This window comes from Myotis daubentonii, chromosome 10 (assembly GCF_963259705.1).
Source record: "Myotis daubentonii chromosome 10, mMyoDau2.1, whole genome shotgun sequence".
Classification (NCBI taxonomy): Eukaryota; Metazoa; Chordata; class Mammalia; order Chiroptera; family Vespertilionidae; genus Myotis; species Myotis daubentonii.
Genome location: NC_081849.1, coordinates 82905322 through 82922552, shown reverse-complemented (window position 1 = coordinate 82922552; position 17231 = coordinate 82905322). Strand labels below are relative to the sequence as shown.

The 17231-nt window shown below is 51.8% G+C and overlaps 1 protein-coding gene across 3 annotated transcripts in view; it reads left to right on the top strand.

The window, feature by feature from the left end:
- Window positions 1-17231, top strand: part of DOCK4 (dedicator of cytokinesis 4) — a 198923-nt gene that overhangs the window by 88929 nt on the left and 92763 nt on the right. For all 3 annotated transcript variants that reach the window (XM_059655872.1, XM_059655874.1, XM_059655871.1), the window contains exons 2-5: window positions 8153-8236; window positions 10753-10793; window positions 12962-13017; window positions 17029-17125. In XM_059655872.1, the coding sequence (XP_059511855.1) occupies window positions 8153-8236; window positions 10753-10793; window positions 12962-13017; window positions 17029-17125 (278 nt within the window). The remainder of the gene's footprint in view (window positions 1-8152; window positions 8237-10752; window positions 10794-12961; window positions 13018-17028; window positions 17126-17231) is intronic.

The window sequence follows — 17231 nt, the reverse complement described above, 5'->3', positions numbered from 1 at the left end:
GGCAGTCACTTAAGGGAAAAAAGGATGCGCAACAGGGTGTGACAACGATTTAGGGTTCCTAAGGCCCCCACGTGAAGTGTGTAAAGCCTCCCATTGTCTGCAGAGCGCAGCAGGCGTGGCGCGTTCCAGCTCATCGGCGGGCGGGTGGCTACGCAGTCAGTAACTGCTTTCTGCGGAACCCGGAACCAAGAGTTGGAGTCGATTCCGGACCGCTCACACTCCAGTGTGGGGTGCGTGTGAAGTGTCTGTTTAAACGTGTGATGCTGGGGGACCTTGGAAACCCACGGAGCCTGAAACCCACAGAGCACAGTGCCTTCCGGTCTGCGGGTGCTCCGCGCCTGGCCTCTCCCCGCCTCCCCGTCTCCGTGCCCTTCTGCTCCTCACTGAGTTGCTGAAGAGCCGGAACCACCCCCCCGAAGCAAGGCCCGGCCTGGAGTGGACATGCACGCCTCCGTGTGGGTGAACGTGTGGCCAGGCGCTCTCTCTTAGGTGCAGAAGGAGGTGACATTGGCCTAGCATGCTGCTTTAAAAAAACAGACATGACCCTTTTTATGAAAAAAATATATTTTTATTTATTTCAGAGAAGAAGGAGAGAGAGAGAGAGAGAGAGAGAGAGAGAGAGAGAGAGAGAGAGAGAAACATCAATGATGAGAGGGAATCATTGATTGGCTGCTTCCCCCACACCCCCCACTGGGGATGGAGCCCACAACCTGGGCATGTGCCCTGACCGGGAATTGAGCCATGACCTCCTGCTTCATAGGTTGACACTCAACCACTGAGCCACGCAGCCTGGGCTAGACATGATCCTTTTTATAATCATAGAACATGGAGCTGGTAACGGAGCAGATATTTAAATCGTCTCTAGCTGGTGCCAGTGGTGAGGAATCAATAACCTGCTTCTCTGAGGATTATCCAGCTTCAGCTTGGCTTCCACATTTGGGTCACTTTGTTCCCTGGTGGAGAACATGGTCCCCCTGGTGCTGTTTTCACGCTGTGTACACAGTGCCGTGCGGGGAGTGGCAGCTCCGAGGCCCCACAGCCCGCGGGGCACCGCAGTGCCAGCTCTGCCACCTCTGCGCTGGCTCAACCTCTCTCGGCCGATCTTCGGTGCTCGCCCAGCCGTGTGCGGGCGATGCTAGTGTCTGTCACCACTGGGCCTCTCCCAGCGCTGCTCCCTCCAGCGGCTAGTCGACTCAGAAGTCCCTGGAGAGAGACGACCCATCGGTATGCCCGCTCATTAATTTTGCAAAGCACTTTGATCACTACCCCATGGTTTTCTTTACGTGCGTTTAAATGGCTTCCAGTCCCCACTAAACAACAGACAAATGCTTTACGATTTTCTAAAATATGAGAGAGAAACAGTGATAGACGGGTTGCCTCCCGCATGTGCGATGACTGGGGCCGGAGATCGAACCTGCAACCCAGGTATGTGCCCTTGACCAGGAATCAAACCTTCGACCCTTCGGTGCTCAGGCTGACGTGCTAACCACTGGGAATACCGGCCGGGGCTCTCATCAGCATTTATTTCGGGTTTACAGTTTAAGGGAAGCAGCACCTTAGTCTGATGCGTGATCAAAACCCTTGGTTGGAGATGGTATAGCACCGCTTTCATTTTCTCTGTTGGAGTAGATATTTTTGTACTCCCTCTTCCTAAATATTTCATAAATTTAATGCAGCGGAGGTTCGATCAGAAGAACAAAACGGCAACTTTTCCTCCAAAATGATGTACACGTCGCCATCCATCACACTTTCCCTGCTGCCTGGCGTTTTCAGCTGCCTGTGACCTACTTAGGGGTCTCCTGACGAGATGAGGGTTCCTGGGGAGTTTTGCGAGGCCGTCGCCGTGGATCCGGCCTTGTGCTTGCGATTCCCGCCTCGTTCCCGGGCGGACGACGGCCAGCCCGGGCCTGCACACCCGCCGCCTTCTTGTTGGGTGGACAAGCTTTCTGTGTGATTGTCAGGAGCGGTAGCATTTGATTATTTGGCTTCCGAGCGCACTGCATGTATCCGAGGGCATTCTAGCAGGAGGCACGTGAATCCTACGTTCACCTCACTTCCATTCTTGTTAGTGAGCATTTCCCTGCCACGTCTCCTGCCCAAGGGCTAATCGATCCGTTAGGAGTGAGGCAGGAAACTGCCCCGTGGAGTGCGATTCGTTTGAAGAGGCGGACACGGGGAAGCCCGCACGGCAAGGCTCTTCGAAAGGGAGCGAGCCCGAGTTACAGCTCAGCGGCGAGAGGGAGGAGCGTGGGCCTGCGGGCAGCGGCTCTGACTGATGAAGGCCAGAGAGCGGAACACACAACAGAAAGTTACGGAAATGGGGCTTCCTTTCCGAGCAGTTTGCAGGAAGATGTCGCAAATCTTGAACAAAATAGAGCGTGTCTGAGCTCTCACTCCAGCCTGTCCTCAGGCTTGACCAGTGGTCTCCTCCGGAGCAGGTACCTCCTTCAGGACTCGCTGCCCCACGCCCGATGCGAGGGCCGCCCTGGACGGGCATCCCTCCTGCCCTCTGCAGGGCCAGCTTCCGTCCCCCCACGCTGGCCAGTGGGACTCGAAAGTCAGCATGGGAATCACTGACATGGCACGCTCGGAGCAGTGTGTGTGTGTGTGTGTGTGTGTGTGTGTGTGTGTGTGTGTGTTTAATATGTTTTTATTGATTTTAGGGAGGAAGGGAGAGGGAGAGAGAGACATCAGTGATGAGAGAGAATCATTGACCGGCTGCCTCTTGCACACCTCCTACTGGGGATCGAGCCTATAACTGGGCATGTGCCCTGATGGGGAATCGAACTTTGACCTCCTGGTTCATAGATTGACGCTCACCCACTGAGCCACACTGGCCAGGAGGTAGCAACATTCTTGATGCGATAGTTCAGTTCTTCCCGCGGGTGCACCCACATTGCTTATCCCAAGAAAGCGAATCCCGAAGCCACACGGACCCCAGAAGGTGCCTGTGTGGTGCCGACACGCAGGCCTTTTCTGAAATGTCACTTAGGGCTTTTTGATTGTCACGAGCGCTGAGAAAAGCCGTGCGTTGTGACCCAGTTTAGCGTCGGCCATATTTCTCACAAACAGCTTATTGCTGGGACGCATTAGTTACTCCCACGGCTTAAACAGGATCAGGTTGGCTTGTCACAGTCTCTCCTCCCTTCCACACAAGCAGGCACACCGCCCCGTGGGCGCCATTACCGCCTTCATTAACCCCGCCGCCTGCTGCAACGAATGGATTTCCACGTGCGTCCGGGAGCCGCTGCTGCTGACAGTTCAGATTATCCGGACCAGAGGGACGCGTCCGTCCTGCCCGGCGTGGGAGTGCCAGGGTTAGGGACAGTCCTCGTCCGCTGCCACGCGGACTTCACGAACCTGGTCCCGTGCTGACAGCGAAGGGGACAGCTGGCCCATTATTGGTGCCCATTTTCTTTCGTCCCTCGAGGCTGCCTCGGGTCTTTATTTTCATAAAACAGATTCCGATGCAGGACCTACTGATGAGGCCAGCGGTGCAGTGCCCCATGGCTGAGGGGTTCAAAATGCTCGTCTCCCCGCGGTGGGCGTCTGATGAAGGGGTGCTGGGCAGAGGGGGGTGCGTGCTTCACACGGAGCACCATCGCAGAAACGCTGCTCGCGGACAGTGGCCACTCACCTCCCTCTGTGGGCGCAGCCATGGGTCCCTGGCCCCGTGACAAGCCACAGAACCCTCAGGTGCGGTTCCCAGCAGGGTGCCACGGCTCGGGGATGCACTCCAGGCAGCAGGGAAAGCTCAGCGTGCGTCGCAGTGTGGGGACCATCCTGCTGGGTGAGCGGTGCCTGTGGCAGGTGGTCAGGTGGAAATGCCAGCCCAGCGCCCTTATTTTTAAACGAGTAGAGAGACGTCCGGAAGGAACGCCGCGGCCCCCGCCCCCCGAGCAGGTCAGCACTGTGGTCCGATTCCGTGGGAAGGGGCTCGTCCAGGCAGAAAGAGGAAGGGCCAGGGGACGCAGGGGACACTCAGTCTCGTGGTGCTGGGGGCGGAGGGCCGCTCGGACTTGCGTGTGGACCGCGGTGGGAAACATTCATGCGTGTACCTGAAGTGTTTCTCTGCCTCCTGGCTTGTCATCTGAATCAGGGGTGGGGAACTCTCTTCTGCCGAGGCCATTTGGATAGTTACAACGTCATTCTCGGGCCACACAAAATGACCAGCTTACACATTAGCCTGCTCCATGGGGTCGCACGTTGGATGAACTCTCCCCACATGCCTTGGCAGGGCCAGACCACATGATTTCGGGGGCCGGACGTTCCCCGCCCCTGGTCTAGATGCTGAATTCTGGGTCCAAATCGTTGGGAAGGGGGCCCTCAGAACGGCCTTGGGCATCAGCTCCCGCCTCTCTGCACCCTCTGGCCTTCGTTTGTGCCCACATGGCAGGACGTGTTGGCAGGACGTGGTGGCCGCCGTCTCCCCTCCTCGCGTGGCCTCCACCCGAGGTCTCGCTGGTGGTGTTGGCCCTTTGAGACTCTGCTTTGTGTTCACCCAGGATAGACTCCAGGTCATCAGCCCCACAGCCTCTGCCGAGCTGGCGGGAGTGGGGGCCTGTTCTCGGCTGCCTCCACGGCTCTCTCATGGGGACAGAGACCTGGGGGGGCAGGGGTCACGGATTTCACACCCAGCTTTCCTGGTTGCCGTTCCCACTGGACTGTGTTGCTGATGCAGGCCCTCCCAGAGTACCTGTGAGCCAGGAGGTCACGGTTTGATTCCCGGTCAGGGCACATGCCCGGGTTGCAGGCTCGGTCCCCAGTAGGGGCCGTGCAGGAGGCAGCCGATCAATGATTCTCTCTCATCACTGATGTTTCTCTCTCTCTCTCCCTATCCTTTCCTCCCTGAAATCGATGAAAAAGTAAAAATAATTTTAAAAAATTATGGTTACTAATAAAAGAAGAAGCAGCCGTATCTTCTTACGCTCACATTTGCCGCAGCGTGTCTTCCAGGGAGGCTTATCGGTTTCAGCTCCCAGGCCTGCTCTTGGTGAAGTGGGATTATATAAATCCCCTCACTCCTTCCATTTAAATTTCATATGGGGAGGTTATTTTGGGGAGTTTGAGGTTCCCTCCCCAAAATGAAATGCTCTGTGCTGCCTGGAATCTCTCTCTTTCTAATCTGGTCCTCTGGGCACGGGTTACTCCCCTCTGGGCTGCCGGGGAATGCGGGGAATGCCGGAGGCACCCGCTTTGTGAATACACCCCGAAGGCATTCGCACTGTCTATGGAATTCCTGGACAGACTGAGTCACCTCCCGTGATGCTCAGAAAAATAAAAACAAGTGCAAAATCTCATTCACACCACACAGCGGCGGGGGGGGGGGGGGGGGGGGGGGGCTCTTGTCCCTAATTACCATCTTGTGAAACAAAGTGGCTGGTTTGGGCAGAGCTGCTGTCTGCTTTTGGAGATATTTTGGAAAACATATCTGATTTGTTTGGCAAGTTTCATTGTGTAAGAGGGGAGAGGATAAATATTTACAAAGATTTGTAACCCTGGTCAAGCACAGCCATGTTTAATCTCGGTTTAAAAAAAGAGGTGTGTTGGGGGGGCAGCTTTTAAGCAGTGTAGCATTTGCTAAGGAAGAACTCAGCTGTCCATGGTGGTGGACAGCACCTGGGAGGCCGTTCGCTGGGATCCACAGCGAGGAGGGAGCCCAGGAAGTGCCCGCTGCGTTCCTTCATGAACGGGGAAGTGTGTGTGTGTGGGGCGGGGGGTGGGGGCAGGGGGACACGGTCCCAGGGAACTTGGTGCCTGAGAAACCCCACGGGAGAGTTTGAAAGTTTATCCATAACAGACGAGTGCTGAGCTGGTCATGCTCATTTTTACCGGCTGCGCTGACTGGGCTGGTGCAGTGGCATGAGTTTTGCCTTAACTTGCCATTAACATCTCAAAGATAAACTGGCAGCATTCCCCCCCCCCTGCCCCCCAAATATCTTTTACTTTAGAAATAGCCCCTGAGGGGAAGCAGAAAGGCTTTGGAGAGAATTTATGAAGTGGGAGTTACGGGCTAGAGTCCAGTGGTCGGCAAACTCATTAGTCCACAGAGCCAAATATCAACAGGACAATGCTTGAAATTTCTTTTGAGAGCCAAGTTTTTGAAACTTAAACTATTTAGGTAGGTACATTGTTATTAACTTAATTAGGGTCCTCCTAAGGCTTAGGAAGAGCCACATCCAAGGGGCCAAAGAGCTGCATGTGGCTCGCGTGCCGCAGTTTGCCGACCACGGGGCTAGACAAATTTCTTGCAAAGTGTGAGCCACGTGACCCCAGGTTTGCAAATACCACGTGGCTAGTCACGATGCGATCATTCCCATGCGGCCCTGCTCGGCCTCACACTGTGCAGAGCCTGAGGCGGGGCTGGGCGGGGCTCCTTCCCGGCCCCACGGCTCCCGTGGGTCACAGAGCTACTGCGTCTGCCTGGGGGGTTGGGGGGTGGGGAGTGGGGTGGAAAGAGAGATGAGCCTCATGTGACCATGTTCCCCTGGGGAACAGGGAAGGATGGAAGACTAGCGAGATGTACCCCTAATTAGACAGCCTGTGCTGGGGGCACTGAGCAGACGGGCTGCCTGGTCCTGGCAGTTGAGGTGTGGGGCCTCCGTGGGCCTGCGTTTCCCGGTGACCAGGGCGAGAAGCGGGTGTTGGAAGGAGTTGGCCTGATCACATCATCTGTCCACACCTGCCATGTGTCCCCGCCTCCCCCTGGGCATGCCCCCTGTCCTGAGAACCCCCCCGTCCTTCACTTTCTTTGCACGTGAAACTGTTATTTCAGCCGCTTCATTGATTATGTGGGCTCTTCAGAGGGAGCCTGAGGACCCGGTCATCGATTCTAAGTTACCGTCTTTATGAGATGTCTAAATCGTCAGCCTCCTGTGAGAAGGGGTGTCTGGGAGTTACTGGGAGTGACCTGCGAAGTGTGCACAGGTCAGGCACGTGGGTGCTAGGTCGTTCATGATGCTGGTCCCACCGTGACGCTGTGAGTTAGTGCTTGTCCCACGTGTCCTGACGTGGCTATTTTCACCGTCGAGTGGACTCTGGGTTATGGTTTCTGCCCCGTGTTCTGGTTTCTGCTGTTAAGTTTGTTTGCAGATCACCAAGGGGCTTCAAACTCATCTAAAAGCCCGCCCCCTGGGCCCGTTGTTGCTTGTGACAGGCCCGCGGGGCTTCCACAGCAGGGCCGTCCTTTATGGGGGGCCTGGGGGTGTATCCGCGTCTCCCTGTCCGAGACAGCATGCTCACGTTCACTCCCAAAATGTTGGTCTTTTAAGAGCCAAGCACTGAACGCACTGGCTGTCATTGTCTTTGGATGTGAGCGGCGGGTGGATTTCAGCGCACATGGTCGGTAACAGCGGTCTCCCGTCTTTCCTGTGCTGGGTGCAGCTTTGTGATCCCTCCCATGCGCCGGTGTCCCTCGGAGAGTCACTGTGCGCATCTCACCAAAATTCCCTCGAGGCGCCCGGGCTGGACTGAGCCACGCACACCTTCTCTCTGCTTTTCCACCCCGGCCCATCGCACCTGCAAAAGGTTTCAGAAACCACTTATTCAGGAACCAGCAGGTGGCACTAAGGGATGCCCCTCACCCACCCATTCCAAATGCAGTGCCGGCCCGGGTTATGGGCCTGGGCATGTTTATTCCCGCGGGAGGGCTCCAGTCGTTACCAACTAAAACGCCCCCATTGGTCACTCCACGGAGACTGTGGCAAGGTCCTGGGGACACAGTGAGCCAATGGACACAGTGCCTGTTCTTGAGGAGCTCAGAGTCTGAGGGCAAGGCACCTCCTTCCATCACTGTAGTTTAATAACAAGTAAGACATGCATTCCTCACTTATCATGGAACATCTATTTATTGAGTAACCACCGTGGGGTAGGCGCCTGGATGGGGAGGGAGTGTAGCGGAGAGCATGCAGGCGCGGTCCTTTAGTACATTCCACACCCTTGACATTCATCTTGATTCGACCGAGAAGTTGGCAAAGTGTATCAACTTAAAGATCGACTCTTCAAAAATACGTAACATTAAAGCAGGACAGTGGGTCCTCGCACAAAGTGCACCTCCGTCCACAGCCAGGTCTGCTCCGTCCCCGGTAGCGGAAAGCAGTGTCGCTCCCCACCCGCCCGTGAACATCTTAATCTCTTCCTCCGTTTCTTGCAGTGATTGCCAGCTTCCGAGGCACCGTCCCCTACGGCCTGTCGCTGGAGATTGGAGACACGGTTCAGATCCTGGAGAAGTGCGATGGTAAGCGGGCCGCTGCTGCCGAGGTGGTGCCAACAGGCCCTCCCTCCACAGTTTATGAAGTTCATATGCCCGTCCACCCCTCTGTTCGTCTGGATTTTCCCAGGAGTCACTGTGAACCATTTTTGACAAGACTTGTGTCTTGTCTTCAGCTCTTAGCGGATGAGAAATCATCGTTTGGTATTTTCAAGCTGATGCTATTTCTCCCTAATATTGTTTCCTTATAGTCACTGGATGCCGAAAGAGAAAGCAACCGAGACTCCTATGTTGGTGGGAGTCCATGGCACACTCGAAGGCCTGCCTTAGACTCTTGAGGGACGGGTCGATTCCCCAGGACAGAAATCCTTCCCCCGGTGGGGTGACCAGCGCCTCGGGGAGGGCCCCCACCCCGGGGGGGACTCTGTTCTCAAGCTGCAAGCTTGTCCCCCCTCCCGCCCTCCAAATTTGGACTAAAGTTACTTGATGCATTTGGAACGCTAGTGGGATATATTATATGAAATTGTATGATGATGATTAATTTATGTAGCAGGTAACATTAAGTCAAGATACCCAATACATTCTCAAGTAAAGTTTCCATTCCTGCTGTGCAAAGCATCCTTCAACTTTAGTCCCTGAAAAGATCCCGGATGAAGGGACTATTCTTTGCTAATAGAATGAACACGTTTTAAAGTCCCATCAGTTTATCCCAAAATATTCATTTTCCTCCAAGCCTGTTGTCCTTATTAGGAACCTACAATATGCTGATGTTCTATCATAGGAGGGTTCACTATTGATTAAATTGTGTTCCCCCAAACAGCTGTCACAGTCGGTTGGAGCCTGGCGTTAGGTGGGGGTGGTGCATGGACATGTACGCTGTCTACTGAAATTGAAACCTTAAAAGAGGTCATGCTTTCTGAGTCATCGCCAGATGCATTTGTCTGTGTCCACTTTGCATGCAGATCAGTACAAAGTTTGCTTTGGTTTGGTGCATGAAGATGGACTCCCAGCCAACGGGCTGTTTGTAATCTAACACCTCTCTGTGCAGTATCATTGGACAGACCTCTCTCTGACTCTTCTGCAAGTCTCCAAGTTTGGTTTCCGTGAGAATAATTATTTAAGAATGGGTGTGTTTCTTGGATATGTCTTTAAGGGCTTTAATAAGCCCTAAGATATAGAAATTTCTGATTTTCTATTCATCCTGCTTTCTTTGGACTTTAAAACTGTCAGGCAGGACATTTTTACAGTATATCCTTAAAAAAAAAAAAAGAACTTATGAGGAGAAATATATTTAAACACAAAGCTCAAGTATTCTTTTTGAAAATTCAATTAATCACAAAAATTCCATTCAGTAGAACATTTCTTGCATGGTAAAATAATTTCCTACCAGTAAACAAAGTGTTTTGTATCCTTGAAACTGTAAGTTGAAAATATTGTATAGATAGGGGCCTATACAAGATATATATATATATATATATATATATCTCCTATATGATAAAAGGCTAATATGCAAATCAACTGAACAGCAGAACGACTGGTTGCTATGACACGCACTGACCACCAGGGGGCAGATGCTCAATACAGGAGCTGCCCCCTGGTGATCAGTGAGCTCAACCAGAAGCTCATAGCTGGCGAGCGCAGCAGTGGTGGTGGGAGCCTCTCCCGCCTCCGCGGCACCACTAAGGATGTCCGACTGACGGCTGAGCAGGCCTAAGCCATCAGTCAGACATCCCTGAGGGCTCCCAGACTGTAAGAGGGCACAGGCTAGGCTGAGGAACCCCCCCCCCCCCCGACCCCGCCAGTGCATGAATTTCATGCACCGGGCCTCTAGTGTATGTATGTATATGTATATGTATATGTATATGTATATGTATATGTATGTGTATGTGTATGTGTATGTGTGTGTGTGTGTGTGTGTGTGTGTGTGTGTGTGTATGTATATATCCTGTACTCATTTTATATAACAAAGGTATATTCCCCTTTAAGGGGGGGGTGGGCTGTGTAATGGATCAGCGGGTGGCAGGTGAGGTGACAGGCCACCTGCAGAATGGAAGTGATGGTGAGCTGGGGCTGGACACTGAGCTGGTGAAAGAGTGGCCACGCATCCTCTTGGTGGGTGAGCCCTGGCTTCACTCTGACTATTTTCCCCCAGTTCTTTTCGTGTTGGTGTCAGGGCACAGCTTAGTGGTGAGACAGTCCTGTCCTTTGCAGAAGTATTTCCAGCGCCCCTGGCCCCACACACAGTGACGCAGAATCACTGACTGGGCCCCCTGTGCTGGGCTCACCCATCTGGTGCTGGAAGACTGACCCTACCCCAGGCCGTGGCTGAGGACCTGCCAGCTCGCTAGTGCTGTGGGCCGAGCACTGCTCTCCGGGGCACCGTGGGGGCCGCGTTGCCGGGCAGAGAGTTTGGAAGTCTGTTCATTCTTGTGCAGATCCTGGATTCCCTGAGGCAGCAAAGAGCAGATTGACTTGTAATCATTGCTTTTTTAAAAAGTATCCCAGTGGTTTCTTTAAATGTGACTCTGATTATTTCTCCACAGGCTGGTACAGAGGATTTGCCTTAAAAAACCCAAATATCAAGGTAAAAAAATTATTCCTTCTAACCACAATTATGGGATTTAAAAAAACCAGTTATTTTATTTCATTATCCGATGGAAATTGCAGTTGGGGCTCTGCGTTGAAATGCCGCATGGCAAGACAGATTTTCATAAACTGGAAATTCCTTTGAACTCGGATTAGAGTTAAACTGCGCTACTCAGGTGCTAATCCCGTGTAACGCCGGCGGTGTGTCCCGTGAAGACCTTAATACGCTCATTAGATAGAAACAAAATCTTCTTGAAATGTGTTTTGCAGAGGGCGAAATTAAAATTCTGGGGGGAAACACAGATGCCAAAAGAAGTATTAACGCGAGGTGTTTATTGTTAGGTTTTCTGCAGTCTTGTTTGTGGAGTGTTGGTTGGGGAGACTGCTTTATGCGGCCGTGTGTTAGAAGTTCTTCTGGGTTTCCACGGGGAACCAGGAAGCCAAGGGCTCATCTCTCTACCACTCCAGACGGAAATGAGCCGCATTTATCTGTTTGCATAAATCTTCAGGAATTGTAGTCGGAAGTGATGATTTTTGTTTCACCTTTCATTAGTGCAGTTACGATTTTTTAAACATATTTTTATTGATTTTAGAGAGGAAGGGAGAGAGAGGGGGAAGTAGAAGCATCAATGATGAGAGAGAATCATGGCTCGGCTGCCTCCTGCATGCCCTGTACTGGGGATGGAGCCTGCGACCTGGGCATGTGCCCTGACCGGGAACCAAACCATGACCTCCTGGTTCATAGGTCGATGCTCAACCACTGAGCCACGCTGGCCAGTCCAGTTTATGATTTTGACACTAATCCTGACCCATATCTATATTTTTCCTCTTTATTCTAATCTCCCCAGCTTTCACCCATACTTCCTCATTCTCTAGTATTTTTTTTTTTTTTTATATCTCACGTTCCTTTTGTTGTTGTTGAATTCTGGCTTTATTAGGATTATAGATAAGAAATTGTGTAATTTCTCCATTGCCCGTCTTTCTGCCTTTTAACCTTTTTCTGTACGATGCAACATGGTTTAATTCCTTTGTTTTGTTTACTTTAGGCCATTCTAAAGGAGAGCCTGAGGGGCGATAGAGTATACAGATTTAATTTTTTAAGACTTAGCCTCATTGCAAGTTATTTTTGGACATCTGCCGCTCACATGCAAATGTAGCTTCCTTATTTAATTATCCGTTTAGAACTTGTTTGAGGAAAATAATTTATTCGGCTTCTGTTATTTCTGTCATTCTTCTGATCTCAGATTCGGACTTTTTCCTTATTCATTATAATTTCTCTGCTAATCTTACTGTACTGAGGCAAGTTCAAATTTTGAAGGAAAAATAAAGTATTTTTAAGCCTGTTTACCTCTTTCCTACTGTTGTATGTATAGAATTTGGTTATTAAGTTTTATGGGATCCTTGGATCCACAGTGGTGATAATGTATTCAAATGACATTTGCTTTCCTAAATATTTAATTGAATTTGTCATTTGATTATACATCAACAAAATCATTCCGAGGATATTGTCATTTAATGGACAATAAAATTGATGCTCATTTTTAAAGTGTTGTTCCTTTCAGTTTCCCGTTGAGAACAATGACAGCTCTGAGCGGCGGGGCTCCCGGTGGCTAATTTGGTGCCACCGCCGCGGCAGCGGGTGATTCATGCCGCTGTTTGCATCGGGGTCTCCCGGAGCACTGACTGCCCACGTGGCCTCCCAATTCAAGTCGCTGCTTTCGTGGATATTGTTAAATACACACACGGGCACTTTGGAGAGAAGAAGAAGAACATCCCAAACAAACCACAGCACCAAAAGCAGCCTTTTTGTCAAACCATGCCATATTTTCATAAAATTCAATAGAACATGCTTCCTAGGCAGGATTCCCAAATTTTTAAAAAATTTCTCTTATGAAATATTTTTTTGAGTGAGCTTTAATTTTTTGGTTATGTTTGTTTTAGAGAAGCTTAACTTTGTACCCTGGTGAGGCGTAGAAAAGGAGTGGACCTGAGGAATGAATGAATGGATCCAGCCTCTCAGATGGGGTGGCGATGTGGTGTCTTCCCCCCACAACCCCCCACCCCCGTCCACTTGCTGTGGTTGTAGGCTGTGCGTTACCATGTGACTGTGAAAACACCCCACCTCACAGACGGCTCGCACCCTCACCTTCGTGCTTTCTCTTCCAGGGCATCTTCCCTTCCAGCTACGTTCACTTGAAACATGCCGGTGTGAAGAACAAAGGGTGAGCCATGAGTTTTGTTCATAGCCGCAGGGCTTTCACAGAACCGTCCTCATTCCGAGGTCGGAAAGGCGGGAAGGCGTAGTCTTCATGTTGACCAGTGAACGGCAGAAGACGGTGCTGCTGCCCGTGCCGTGCGATGAAGAGGGACAGCGCCCGGGCAGTGGGTGGGGAGCGTGAAGGAGCCTGTGTGTGTGTGTGTGTGTGTGTGTGTGCGCGCGCGTGTGCATGCGGGACGGGGTGGGCTCTCGGGCACAGGGAAGGCCGCGGCAGCAGCAGGGCTGGGCCTGCTGGTTTCCTGCTGTGCAGGGAAGCGCGGTGGTCAGGCCACCGGATGCTGAGTCATGTCTCAAACCCCAGGAGTGTCCTAGGTTCACCGCCGAGTGCGAGCAGCTAAGTCTGTCTTTCTGATCAGAGATAATACCCTGTCCTCGTGTGACCGCTTCACAAAGCCCTTATTACACTTCAGAGAAGACGATTTCTGGGCTATTTCTTTTCAGTCGAGTTCATCGGCTATCTAGGGCTTTTCATGCATTTAAAACGTTTCTCCAGCCCCTCTTCAGAAGGACCCGAGGCAGCTACCCAGGTCCCCGATCAGTCAGATAAAGTACCACAGGATTAACCTGGAGGACGTGCTCACTGAAGCGGCTAACGTGAGCAGATCCACATAAGTGGCCGTGGATTTGGACCCAAACATTAGCTGTCAGTGTCACAAGGAATATGCGTTGCCTCATTGGGAATATTTTTTATTTTATGACAAAAGAAAGAATACAGGTTCAGCCATGAAAATGACATTTTTCCTCCTAAAGCAAAAAACCCCCCAGCAATTTCTTTGCATCATGAAAGCACATTTGGGAGTGTAGTAAATGATACCCTCAAACTTGAGGTTTACCAAAGGAATTCCAAGGATGCTATGGGAATGGACGATTCTTACACACACTCTCTGTGAAGGTAGGGTGTTCAGTCTTAGCGCGGTGAAATGTCTTTTGCACATGGCTGAGTGTCCCTCTATAGATAAAACTTAAAGACTAGGATTTGCTTCTACTCTATATCTTAGCTACTTTAAGCAAGATGATTATTAGTAGCAATAGTAGTAATCACTGCAAACAGTAGTTGAGAACTATCATTATTCCAGTGCTAATAGTTACCACTCCTCCTTCTCTTGTAATTAAGCTGTGTCCTTCAGAAATGCCGGGTAGCCACGATCCACCAGAATGAGTCGACAGAGTCATCGGTCCTGTGGGAGTTCCCCCGCCTGGCGCTGCCCAGCACTCACACAGGCAGGGGACCATCCAGGTTACTCTCTCTTCTGCCCTGGCTGCCCCACATCTGGGCGGGGCAGTGTGCAAACCCCAAGGTCTCCGCCTGGTCCCAGACAGTGTCCACCATGGCAGACTTGTGGGGCCAGGCCTCTGTGCGACCTTTGTCCCAGACCCCCCCTGACTCCCTCAGTTGTCCAGAGCTAAGGGAAGGACCCCCAGCCCTGTCTCCCCCTCTGAAGGAGGGATAGAAAGGAGAGATGCCAGCAAAGACAATGACTGTCGCCCCATGGGAGTCCTACCTCTCAAAGCAGATTTGGGTGGGATATCGTTTTCATTCCAACATGTGCCTTCTTTTCCTTATTATTATTTGTTTTGGCCCTGGTTTGTCGCTGTCTCATGTATGGCCATGTAGCTAAAGGGGACTCGAAGTTGGGTTCAGTTCAAGACTTGGCTGGTGGTGGGTTCTCCCCCCGACATAGGCAGGATGGGCATTATTCAGGACAATGTGGAGGCAGAACCAACATTTATTTTCTAAAACACAACCTAGGGATTGAAACCCTAGATTCTGGGACTGGTAACAGGAAGCAAAAGTTGAGCCTGAACACATTGCAGAACCAGTCTTCCCAGGTGACTGCTTTCCCAGAGAGGGGCCTCCTGGGGTTTTGATGTCACCTGTCCCATCTTTGGGGCCCAGCAGCCTCACGGGGCCACCTGCGTGAACTGGCTGCACAGTACACCCCACAACAACCGAACAGGATGTAACCTCAGGGGCAGCTACTCATGCAGGCCACTCGGATGTTGATTTCGGTGTAATTAACAGGAAACAGCTGCTTTTCCCCAAATGGCAATTTTGTGCTTCTTGACAATTTACATTTTGGCGGAACAAACCCACATCAGCGTCCTGCAGACTGAATTGCCTTTACGTTCTTTCCCGGATTGCAGGGCGGGCGGGGGTCCTTAAGCTGAACCCCAGTTTGTGAGCAGCGAGGCCACTCTGTCTGCTTCATGCCTGCGGGGTCAGGCCACTTTCGAAAGGTCAAGTAGGTTGTAGGTTTCCCTGGAGACCTGCTGCTCCCTCCTTCACCTCCCACCCAATCGTTTTATCGTCTCTCTCTCTAAATGCCCATCGTGTCGATCGCAGCCGCACTTCAAAAACAGAACGCATGCCCGCCTTTGGAACATGTCACCTAGATACTTGAGCACGGGCCCGTGTATGTCACAGGGCGTGTGCTATGGTTCACTTTGTTTCTAGTGGCAGATGCCAGCCTCACCTTCCAGCTGTGGGTACCCCCTGGCAGGCAGGGAACTGTGCACAGGGCTAGGATGTTAGCAACAGCGTGACAGGCGGAGGGAGGCTGTGCTGGTGAGGGAGTCAAGGCGAGATTTCAGGGCCCGTACTCACTGCCAGGAGGACTTTACAGGAGACAGGTGTACACGGGACACAGCTGTGGAGCATGTGTGAGCCTCACGCTAAGAAGTCGCCGTCTCTTGCCCCTCTAGACCACATGGTTCTGTGTCTGATACGCTGTTGCCTTCCGTGTATGAGATGCTGTCCCTGGAAAAAACTCAAAGAAAACAAGCCCGGTTATATACTCTGAGGCGTTCTTTTGAGAAGCAGTTGTAATGGCCACTTGGCCATTTTAACTTGCATAAAAATGGGAAGAATTTGAAAAAGAAACTTGAGGCAAAGAAAAAGGTTACTGTGTGTAGAGGGAACAAACGAAGTCTTCTGGTTTCCCCCCTCCTCTTTCTTTTTTTAAAAAAAATGTATTTTATTGATTTTTTACAGAGAGGAAGGGAAAGGGATAGAGAGTTAGAAACATCGATGAGAGAGAAACATCGATCAGCTGCCTCCTGCACACCTCCTACTGGGGATGTGCCCGCAACCAAGGTACATGCCCTTGACCGGAATTGAACCTGGGACCCCCTCAGTCCGCAGGCCGACGCTCTATCCACTGAGCCAAACCGGTCAGGGCCCCCCTCCTCTTTCTTATGCATCTACCCAACGCGGGACCACCATCCTGGCCTTCCTAGATAGCGGGCTGAACCCTTTCCAAGCATAGTTTCTGATTTATAGAGAAGATATAGGAAGACTGTAGGCCCCAGTCACAGGAGGGACAGTCTACAGTGCACACTCAAATATCTGTAATGGCGTGAGCCCTCAATAAGCTTTACCATGAACGATAACATCACTAATCGTTACAACTAATCCTTGTCCCGGCCCATGTCCAAACGATGACAACGAGTGGGAGTGACATCAGGTGAGAGTAGGTTGGTGCCTGGTGTCTAGTTCCTATAACACGGAGTGAGTTTGGACTTGGCAGCCTCATGTCCTGGGCATTAGTGAGCCTGTTTCACCCTCAGGGCCCTGTGTTGGGGCTCAGAAAGCAAAGCCACCTCCTGGTGTCGGTGAGCCGGGCCACCTCACGGCACAGGTGAGGGCTTTGGGCCGGAGAGGGTAGAGCTACAGTCCTGTGGTCCCGCTGTGGCCGGAGCAGAGCTCCTCTGATATTACTCCTTTCTCTCCTCACTCCTCCAACTCCATCGGGAGCGTGGCTGGCCGCTCGGGGACGTAGCCCCGTAACCCACGTGGCCTGACTCACGCCGGCTTAGCATTTGATCCTGGTCACCGTCTGCAGAACCAGAAGCGCCAGGCGGCCTCCTGCCCTGGTTTAACTTGAATGTTCTCCAGAGAAAACACTTGTTCGTGACGCTTGCCTGTGTGCTGTGTTTTTCTCTTTTAACGTCACAGACAGTTTGAGATGGTCATTCCCACCGAAGACTCCGTTATCACAGAAATGACCTCGACGTTGCGAGACTGGGGCACCATGTGGAAGCAGCTCTATGTGGTAGGTGGCGTTCCCGGGCAGCGTTTTTTGGGTCAGGGAGTTGTTTTAAGAAACATCTGAGCAAGGGGGAGCCTGGACTGGCATCTGGGCACCTGCTATAAGTCCC